At 34.7% G+C, this 11,476-nt stretch overlaps 1 protein-coding gene across 1 annotated transcript in view; it reads left to right on the top strand.

Annotated features, from left to right (window-relative positions):
• The window catches only part of DOCK7 (dedicator of cytokinesis 7), a 281,812-nt gene that overhangs the window by 123,732 nt on the left and 146,604 nt on the right, over positions 1-11,476 (top strand). Inside the window, exons 15-18 of the mRNA XM_007959115.2 lie at positions 765-882; positions 4,852-4,922; positions 8,549-8,687; positions 10,274-10,375. Of these exons, the coding sequence (XP_007957306.2) occupies positions 765-882; positions 4,852-4,922; positions 8,549-8,687; positions 10,274-10,375 (430 nt within the window). The remainder of the gene's footprint in view (positions 1-764; positions 883-4,851; positions 4,923-8,548; positions 8,688-10,273; positions 10,376-11,476) is intronic.

The raw sequence follows: 11,476 nt of genomic DNA, 5'->3' as shown, positions 1-11,476 counted from the left end.
CAGTTCAAACCCACCAGCCACTCCTCAGAAGGAAGATGGGGCAATCTACTTCCGTAGTGATACTGCCTCGGAAACCCAAGGAGGGGTCGTTATGAGTCGGGTTCGACTTCATGGCACATAACAATAACAACAGCTATATTTTCATAGTTTTTTTGAGCAATAATGTAGATTATTATGCTTTTTAAACCCTTGATCATATTTATGTAAAATGTTATTCTATTTACATTTACCTGGAGGAACTAAGGTAATATTAGAGCTGTCTTTTAACTTCTTGATAATATTTGACTCCATACTCATTTAATTTTTAGCAGTCTCTTACAGAGGAAAGAACATGAATTTTGAAGACTGACCAGATTTCAGCAATTCCTATTTCTTAGTTGTATATGAAAATCACTTAACTTTTCTGGGTCTCAGTTCACCTGCAAAATTGGGATATATTTGAATGATTGCTCTAAGGATACAACAAAACATTGTATATGAAACTTCCTGGCATGTAGCTAGCAGATATTAATAACTCAATGTTTGGTTAGAGCAGTCAACTGCTAACCAAAAGGTTGGTGGTTTGAACCCACCAACCACTCCATGGGAGAATGATGTGGCAGTCTAATTTCATAAATATTACAGTCTTGGAATTCAGTAGGGTGGCTGTGAGTTAGGATCAACTTGACAGCAAAGAGTTTGGTTTTTTGGTTTGTTTATCTGTTTTGTGATATGTAGTGTTTTTAGATGTGTATTCACTGTCATTTTTACTATTACCTTCACAGAAATCTTCTCTACATATACCCTCAGAGTCTCAATTTTGCCAATCGTCAGGGTTCTGCTAGAAATATAACAGTGAAAGTCCAGTTTATGTATGGGGAGGATTCGAGCAATGCCATGCCGGTAAGAAATGTTCTTTACTTTTCTATTCCTTATATAAGGTTCAACAGACTTTTTGTTGTTGTCTTTTGGTTGGGAGCGCCAAACTGGAAAATAATGTGGTCCTTTGAACTAAATTCTTACTGTACCACTTTCTGGATAGATAATAATGAATGTATTTAAAGTCTTACTTATATTTTGAGAACTTAGTATATAATACTAGGCCTTCCCAAAGACACAAAGATGAATAAAACTTATATTTAGGTGCTATAAAACAAATACATATAATGCTAAAATAGTGGCTTTCAAGAATCAGACAGAATCATGTAGGGACCTTTATTGAAGTTGTTGTTGTTGTTGTTTGCCGTCGAGTCGGCCCCGACTCACAGCTACCCCTCCTTGGGTTTCCGAGGCAGTATCACTACGGAAGTAGGATTGCCCAACCTTCCTTCCGAGGAGTGGCTAGTGGGTTTGAACCGCCAGCCTTCTGGTTAGCAGTCAAGTGCCTTAGGCACTATGCTACCAGAGCTCCTTATTGAAGTATAAAAACAAAACAAAACCCTCTGCCCTCGAGCTGATTACAACTCATAGCAACCCTATAAGATAGAGTAGAACTGCCCCATAGGATTTCTAAGGCTTTAAACTTTACAGAAACAGATTGCTTCATCTTTCTCCTGTGGAGTGGCAGGTGGTTTTGAACCTCCAACCTTTTGGTTAGGAGCTGAATGTTTTAACCACTGCACCACCAGAGCTGTTGTTGTTGAAGTACAGATACTTTTTTTTTCTGCTCTTGGCATCTGTGGTTGTGATTCTTCTCATTCCCTTTAGAATGACGGGCCAGGAAAGGAAGATGGGAGGTAATAGGTGGTATATGAGGTTGTGTTAAAGTTTGAAAATGTTCCCTCAGTCATTTTAATATATACTACACTTCCCATCTTTGTTGAGAAGCTATAGCAGTAGTTACCAACTTTGGCCACACTTTAGACTCACCTGGGGAGCTTTTAAAAATAATAATACTTAAGTTGAAACCAACTTCAGTTAAATAATAATCTCTAGGGTAGAGACCAGGCACCAGTATTTTCAAATTTCCCTATAGGAATACATTGTGCAGTTAATGTGAGAATCAAGGTATGTATTAATTTTTAGAAGATTGAAATAGGGACTCAAAGGCATAGGTGTTCAGAGATTAGAGAATATGCCTTGCTGAGGTAATAAGCAAGTAGTACATGGAGGAGGTATACCTGGGCTGAAACTTGAAGGGTGGTTATAATGTCAGTAGCAGTGGGTTGGGATGGTAGGGGAAGAAAAGCATTTCAAGTAGAAGAAAGTCCATGAACAGATGTATGGTGGTGAGTTGCAAGTGACTTAGAACAATGGAATATAAGTGAGAAATAGTCGACTGAGGAGACTCTTGACTGCTCAAATTATCACTTAGGATTTGTTGGATACTAATAAATTTAAATGTTAAAGTAGATTTTTGGCTCAACTAAAGTTAGTAACATGTGCAGTTGTCTCCTTAGGGTTGAAGTTGGTTGGTTGGGTCAATAAGAGCAAGCCATTGTTGTAGATGTTCAACCTTTGAGAACTCTAGTGGGATACAAATGAGCTAAGAAATAGGTGTATCTTTAACAGAGTCTTATTTAATCCTTCCATGCAGTCATTTGTATTAAGTTCTTCTAATTTTCCACTTACTGGAAAAAAATTTTTTTTATTCCCTATTGCCTCAGTTTCATCATTTATAGATTTCCATGACAGCAGTGAGTACAAATTATTCATCTTTGTATTCTCCTATGGCAGCTATTTTCAGATTATTGCATATGAAAACTAAAAAAAACCAAACTTACTGCTGTCAAGTCGGATCCGACTCATAGCGACCCTTCCGTGGGTTTCCGAGGCAGTGTCACTATGGAAGTAGACTGCCCAATCTTCCTCCCGAGGAGTGGCTGGTGGGTTTGAACCTCCAGCCTTCTGGTTAGCAGTCAAATGCTTTAGGCACTACACATGCTGAATAAATATTTGTTGAATAAATATAGAATTTATTTTGAGATTTGGAATTGGCATTTTACACTCTTGAATAGCTTTCTATTTCTATTGAAGGGAATGAGTGTAGTAAAATAGTTGCTGGAAAATACTGGATTGTGAAAATAGATGTTTTGTCACCCTTTATGTGAATTGCTATATAAATTTTAGCTTATGACAAATATAGTATGTGCAAAATACATTTTATTCTTTGCCTGATAAACTCTTATTGCTTTAGTTTGTACATTGCCTGCTCTACCGTGCCCAGCTGCACCCACCCACATTGTCAGTTAGATCACTCCCTCTTCGATGCTACCACAACCTCTTTTCACTTCTTTCATGGACATTATCACTTTGTGATTACATGTTTATTTCTTTATCTCACCCACTAGATTGTGAGCTCCTGGAGGACAGGGACCATGTCTTATTCATATTTGTATCTTGGCACCTATCATAGTGGTTGGCACATAATTGAAAGTCAGTCCATGTTGTTGAATAATTAAAAATACATGTCAGATTGTTTAAAAAGGAACACTTCCCACATTTTATCCTTCATATCATATAAATAAATGAGTTGTTTGGTGAAAAGCAATAGCTTCCCAAAGGGGGAAGAAAAAGGTACTGTATTTCTTTCACTTATGTATTATTAATTATAACGAATATATAATGCTTTTATGTTTATGTGAATGGCTGGTTTGAAAGAGTGTATAAACATGAAACATGAATATCTATATCTATGTCTATATCTGTGTGTATATATATATATATATATATGTATATGTGTATATATATGTATAGTGTGTGTTTATGCTTACTTTTGTTTAAAAATAAGGACTATTCAAATATGTCCTAAGAAAATTTTTTGATAAGATGATGTTGGTATGATAAAATTATAAATCTTCCAATTTTAGCACTGGAGTAAAATTTTCTAAGAACATAGTAAGGCTTTCTGAGCAAAATGATGAAGTTAGATATATGTAGGGAAGTCATAATTATTTGTAATTTTGCATATTTTTAAAGTCCTGCTTGAAATGTTGTAAAAAGATGCATAAATATGTTCTTTTTATTTAAGGATGATGCCATTTACTCCCTTTATATAAGGAATAAATTTTGAGTTATTTCACCAGTTGTGTTGATGGAAGTGTGATGACAGATCCATATACCTATTCATGCATATGTAGAAGTGGTTGGCCAGACTTCACAGTGCAGCCTATGTCTAAATAACATTGCAAGCCTCACTGCCTCACATAGGAATCATAGCTGTGAACTTGACATCATTAAGCCATTTATCAAATCAGTTGCCCTAATTAACTCTAGTATTCCTGTTACAATTTAAGAGACAGAGATATAAGGCTGAATTATTTTACCTTTAAGTTTAGGTTTTCTTCAAAAGTAGTATTGTATTTTTTCAATGTGGTGGATTTTTTGGTATATACAGATGTGTAAGAATAAAGTGTGTTGCACTATCGATGCAGTGGATGCAAAGGACATATAACTTGAGCTAAAATAAGATTTTTTGTATCATTTATCAGTAATTATATTTGACTTCCCAAATGACTCTGTTGTTGTAGTAGAGAAGCCACCAATTTGAATATTAGATTTTTGCTACTTTTCTAAGATCATATTTGCATGAATTTCAAGTGATATGCTACATCCAGATTTAACAATGAATTCTTCACCTTCTTTAAGGAAAAGCAGAAGGAAGGAAATCTTCCTTTTTGCTTCGTAGATATAAATAAAATTGAAAAAATTATTTTGAATGTTTGAATGTCAGATGGGTCTATCAAAAAGAAATTTACAGTTAAGCATTTGAGCTTATTAATGAATGTCAGTAAGGCACATTGGTTCTAGTGTTCTTCATTGGGCTGATTTTGCCCATTGTTCTCAGTTATTGAACTGGACAAATTCTTACATAGATATGAAGCATCCAACATTTATTACAACAAAGTTTCAACATGCTGTTATTTGTTACAGGTAATCTTTGGTAAATCTAGCTGTTCAGAATTTTCAAAAGAAGCCTATACAGCCGTAGTATATCATAACAGGTACTGAATTCAAATATTTCTTTCAAAGTTACTCACTTCTCAGTGGCATTGTTAGCACTCAAGTTAGTGTGTTTACCAAATGCTTTGCTGCACTGAATGTGCTAAATTCAAGACAGCTGACATCAAAGTTATAATTTTCACCCTGTTGATGCACAGTCATTCTCTGTGGACATCTCAAACATATGACTTGGTATACAAAACTTCTTTTCTATCTAATTCTCTGATTCTTTCATTTTTATTATATTGTTATTAATTTTCATTTTAGCCTCTGATTCTTTTGTCTGTCCCTTTTATTCTTCTTTGACAACTTTGTAGTTAACTCTATTCTCATCTTCAACCCACTAGTCACTTAAATTTTGATGTTGTCAGCAGCCAGTAATCCTTTGACTTAGGGTCTTTTCATTTGGACATTTGCTAACTTAGAATAACCTTTAGTTTCTGCTTTCTTCTTTTTTGGATTATTGAATGCTGTTAGAGAAATCACAAAATTGTACCAATTGAGATCATCACAAATTGATGTTATTTTATTGTATGATGGAGTTAGAATAATTCATTTTATATCCTTTAGGTCTCAACACACTTGGCAGATCTTATTGTCCTTGTTTTTTCTTTGTCTCTGAAAATAGTACTGTTTCAAACTTTTCTTCCCCTTCCTTGCGCTCCTCCTCCTTTTGTGTTTCCTTTATTTCCAGCATTCCTACTTTATTGATTGAGACCATCCCACTTGAGATTATCAACTTCCTTTCACTTAAAATTATCTCTGTTCTGACCTGCCTTTTCTTACGTTTCAAAGGTATAGCCCAGTTCCTTCCTTCTACTGTGACTCTTTTTACCCCGGCTCTCAAACCATTCCATCCAGCCTCTTCCAGAATGTGACTCGATCCATTACCTCTTCTCTTACCTCATCGTTTCTCCTAATTCACTGGCTCGATCTCTTATTCTAAAAGAAGCTTAAAGTTCCTCTACTTTAAAAAAAAAAAGTCTTTCTTCAGTGCTCTTGTACAGCATGATTTTTCCTAGCCCTCCTTAAAACTTTCTTCTTTCTCACTTTTATATTTTACGATCCTGTCTCAGTTTCCTTCTCCTTCTTTTGAACACTCCTTTTTCTGTAGTATGTTTTTCTTTTGAATGTAAGCATTCCACAAATTTTTTCCCTTTATCCTTTTCTCTATATGTACTCTCCCTAAGTAATCTTACCTGTTGCTACTATAACTTTTACTTTTATATGGATTGTTCCTAACTCTTTATTTCCATTCATAACCCTCCTTCGAAGGTACAGATAATGTATTTTCATTGGCTAACTGGATATAGTCATTTGCATGCCCTGCTGCCTTCTAATTCTCTCATACCTCTTCCTGACCTTTTTTTCTAGCCTATCTCACCTATCGGACATCTTCATCTTTGTTATGGCACTGCCATTTTTCCAGTTACTGTGGCTCAAAATTTAAGGCATCCTCCCTTGCCTGCCTTCTTCTTTTCTCTATTAGGCATCAAGCTGTTAAATGTTGATGATTCTCTTTCTAGATTATTATCAAACAATCTTGTACTGTTCTGTTTCTGGACCTTTCTTTGATCTTTTTTTCTAGGCTGATATCCTTTCCCTCTATTTATTAAACTCTCCTTCATTCTTTAAGGCCCACATCATGTATCAAAGACAATTCTCTGATCTCAAATTTGACTAATTTGTTAATCTCTTCAACTTTGTTCTTGAATCACTATATGCTATATACCAAGAGTTGGCAAACTTTTCTTTCAGAGGACCATATAGTATATATGGCTTTGTGGGCCATACAGTCTTTGTTGCAACTACTCAGCTCTGCCCTCTACTGTAGTAGAGTAAAAGCATCTATAGAAAATAAGTAACATAAGTGCATGGGCATGGCTATGTTCCAATAAATCTTTATGGACTTTAAATTTAAATTTCATATAATTTTCACAGGTTATGAAATAGTCTTTTTATTTATTTATTTATTTTCACAGCCATTTCAAACTGTGAAAACTATTCTTAGTTTGCAAGCTGTACAGAAACAGGTAGTGAGATGGACTTGGCCAATGGGCTATAGTTTGCCAACTCCTGCTTTATAGCATAACTATATATGTATGTATGTGTGTGTGGGTGTGGCAACAACAACACTAATTTATAAACATTTTGAGGGTTATTTTTTATATATATTCATATTAAACACCACCACAAAAATTGCAAAATGTTTAGCCTAAAGTTGGGCAATTAAAAGTACTTATTGAATTAATAACTCTCATAGATGTTTAATTTTACACAAAGTCTTTCACTTGATGTGATTCTGGACAGAAATGGACTAAAACACTCAATACGAGGAAATATATTTACAGAGTTTAGTGATTCCTAAAATTATGTAAATTTGTAGCTAGTTCTTTATTTTTGTTGCTTTCAGCAGTAGTGGAGTTAACATGACAGTCCATCTGACATTGCTAGTAAATTCAGCTTTCTCATAATTCAGTGGTGATTGATGGGATTAGTAAAAAGAGGTATAGGGTCTTTCATTCACCAAAGTCATCAAAATCTCAGATGGCTAGCATTAGTTATCTTTATTGTTGCTATTAAAAATCTTGTTTCACTTATATCTCTGATACCAAAGCTACAACTATTACCCTTTTGGAAGCTTATTTAAGATGGAAGGATATTTGACTTAGAACCATATTTGACTTATTAACATCTGAAAAATCCCCTAATTGGTGGTATACCCTTTACTTTAATGATAAGTGGAGCCATATGGTTTGAATACATTTTCATGGAGTGTAACTCTATGAAGTGCTAACTGAATATGGAGGGTGCATCCTAAGCGTCTATCCCTTTTAAGTCTATATCATAAACTTAGGGGCCACTCTCAATGAATATTAGAATCAAAATACCATTGGTTTCATCAAGTATGATATTTGTTATATTCTTATAGTGACTAATAGCATTGCTAAACTTGGGAAGAAATGCAGTGTGTGGTCATCCTCTGTCCCCCCACCCCCACCTTTAAGTATTCAGTCTCTACACTAGTTCATGTTTTGGTAACATTTTTTATTCCTCTATCAATCAAACAATAATTGACATAAGACATTCCATAGAGAGCCCAATGTGATATTGCTATTTAAAGATACAGCTTTTCTTTTGTACAAAGAATGATGCAAATTAGCTGTAATATGAAGCTGTTATATAAAAGAAAAACGTATTTCTGTGGTGTGGTTTTAAAATACTCACTTTAAAAAATTATTATTTTCTTTGTATTGTGTATCAGAATTGGCTCTTAAATATAGAAAGCCCTCCCTAGTATCCTGTTTTATACAGTTTCTAATCTAGAGAAGATCTCAACATCAAGGTGGTGATTATGAATAAATTTTCAAATAGTAGAATTACTCAATCCATTAATGAAAATTAGAAGCAGAGTTTCAGAAACAGTGACTACTCCCTTATCTGGAAGTAGGATTTAGTTACTTAGAGATTGGAAATAAAGAAAAATACTTTGGACTAGAGAAGAAATTAAGCATGACTATGAAAATTAATTTAAAACTTATTCATATATACAAACTCAGTGATTATTTGTTTTGAAAAAATTTCTGACCCTTTATTGATCTCTTTTGTTTTCTTTTTTTGTATGAAGGTCTCCTGATTTTCATGAAGAAATCAAGGTTAAACTGCCTGCTACATTAACCGACCATCATCATTTGCTTTTTACTTTCTATCATGTTAGTTGTCAACAAAAACAAAATACCCCACTTGAAACTCCAGTTGGATATACAGTAAGTCTGATTTATTGAATATTTAGCTCTTTGATCTTAAAAATAACTTTAAATTTATATAAAAGTAATTATGGTATTTAAGATATAGTCAATATTTATTATTTGTTGAGTATTTTTCATCTGCTTCTCCACAGCTATAAAGTTGCATTGCTTAGAATCATCATCATAAGATCATAATAAGAAAATATTCATTAATTAATATACTCAATTTATTAACTAATATGTTTAACACTTGTGTGTTTGTCCTGCTTATAAACTATATATATCCAATAGTATAAATCCCTAGATATTGTAAGCAGTTTGACTAACCTAGAGATTGGTGGTTCAAACCCACCCTGTAGTACTACAGAAGAAAGGCCTGGTGACCTGCTTCTGTTGAGAGTACAGCCAAGAAAACCTTATGAACGAGTTCTATTCTGTAACCCATGCAGTCTTGATGAGCCAATGGCAATAGGATTTTTTTTTCTTTTTTCGGTGTCCAGTAGTATAGTGTAGATATAATGCAAATTCATTGCAGATTATGTAAAAACAAAAACAATAGGTTTAAGGATTCTTCAGTAGAGAATGGTTTGAATGTAAAATGATTAAAAGAGACCCCTGGAAAAGAAATTAATACCCTCGAGCATTTTATGAGAATCATCATCTTTATGATCAAATTGCAAAGATAAACCTAAGGTGAAGGATACTATAATGTTTTGTCAGAAAATCAAACCTCTACCCAAAAGAGAAGATCAGCATCTAATTGATTTTTTATTGTTGTTTTTACATTTTTTGACATGAGTCATACTAAATGTAAGAAAATAAATTTATGTTCGTATTTTTTAGTTTTGTTTTCAAAATTTACTTTTTGTTGTTGTTATTGTTGTTGATTTTATTTCTGTTACTGATTTGTAACTTAGGAGACACCATGTATTACAGGGTAGAACTGTTATAGGTTTTTCTTGGCTGTAATTTTTTGGTAGTAAACTGCTGGGTGTCTTCAGACTGCCCATAATTTGGTTACAAGCTGAATGCTAATTGTTTGTGCCAGTCAGACCTTTCGGTATTTACTTTGAGAGTAATATCCTAGTTTTAAGTCAGTTCACTTTGTGGCCTTTTTTCTACTACCAGCTTTTCCTTGCATTGTAAGGTCCTCTCATAGATTTAATAAAGAGCTCTGGTGGCACAGTGCCTAAGGTATCTGACAGCTAACCAGAAGGTTGGTGGTTGAAATCCACCAGCCACTCTGTGGAAGTGAGACTGGGCAAGCTACTTCCGTAAAAGATTTACCACCTCAGAAATCCAATGGGTGTTGCTGTAACTCAGAATCGACTCAATGGCAGTGGGTTTGGTTTTATAGATTTAATAATTACATGATTAGTAACTTTAATATTTTTGGGATCTTCTTTAATAAAATTTGATCACTGGGGAAACTTTTCTTTAGAGGAATTATAAAGGCCTACTGTTATTTCTTATATAATTAAATTCTCTTAGTGTTTGGTGATACAAGACATATATGGCTCATACCAAATTCTTAAAATAGATTTTCCAGGTAATTCTTTTGTAATAAATATTTAAATTAATATTGTTTCCTTTTCATTTAAAAGTGGATACCAATGCTTCAGAATGGACGATTGAAAACTGGTCAGTTTTGCCTACCGGTCTCACTAGAAAAACCACCACAGGCGTATTCTGTACTGTCTCCTGAGGTCAGTATCTCTCATGGTGAAATTCTCCAGATTGAATGAAATGGATTTTTCATCACCAATGTGTTTTTAACCAAATAAAATTTTCCTGTTTCTTCTGTCTGTGTGGATGTAGCAGAGTAATGTTATTTCCCCCAGTGATTACAGTTCATCCATATAAAACTGAGATGCTTTTATCCTGTTTATTTTTAATATAAATATGTTCACTTTAAAGCCAGCATAAATACATGAAATAAAACTCAAAAAAGATAAATTTGGAGAATTTACATATTGTGATAAAACTGAACCAATCTCACTGCCATTGAGTTGATTCTGACTCATAGTGACCCCCATTGAATTTTCAAGGTTGTAAATCTTTACAGAAGAAGACTACCTCATCTTTCTCCTGTAGAATGGCTAGTAGGTTTGAACCACCAACCTTTTGGTTAGTGCCAAATGCCTTAACCATTACACCACCAGAGCAGCTTTAAAAGTGCAGTGCAAAGTCTATTGCTTATACCTCACTTCTCACCATTCATTGTCATTCATTTTGCCCTAGCTTTACAGCTTTTGCTGTTCCTCAGACAGAACAAGCACATTCCCATTGCAGACCCTTTGCACTTCCCTCTCCAGGGGATGCTCTGTCACAAGGAATTCTTTATTTCATTCATATAGCCACTTAAATATTACCTCTCCCGGGAAGTCATCATTTTTGATTACTCTGTGTTAAGCAGCCTGTGGTGGTTGTGTTTTTGTGTGTACTTGGCTAGGCCTGGTTGAGTAGCTGGGCAGCTGGATGTAGTATTCCCCATGATGAGACTGGTAATCAGCTCCATGGAGAAATCTACTGTGAGCAGCTGAGTAGCTGCTTTAGGGATGTGATCTGCTTCCTGTATATAAGGAGAAGCTTTGGGGAATGGTCTCTAGCTTATGGCATGCTTGGACCCTGCATGTAGCTGTGTCACTGTTTAGTAGCCTGCCATGCTCTACTGACCTTGGAACTTAAAGTGGACTTAAATTAATGGCCTGCTGTGTGGTTTGGTAACATCGGGACTATGTCATGTTATTTGTCAACCTTGGGCTTGGCAGCCTCAGCAGCTAGCAGCTGTCTGAGTAAAGAAACGC

The sequence above is a fragment of the Orycteropus afer genome, unplaced genomic scaffold (assembly GCF_000298275.1).
Source record: "Orycteropus afer afer isolate SDZICR_OR568_19922 unplaced genomic scaffold, OryAfe1.0 scaffold00016, whole genome shotgun sequence".
Taxonomy (NCBI): domain Eukaryota; kingdom Metazoa; phylum Chordata; class Mammalia; order Tubulidentata; family Orycteropodidae; genus Orycteropus; species Orycteropus afer.
Note: the sequence above shows the minus strand (reverse complement) of the source record. Positions and strands in the feature narration are given on the sequence as shown.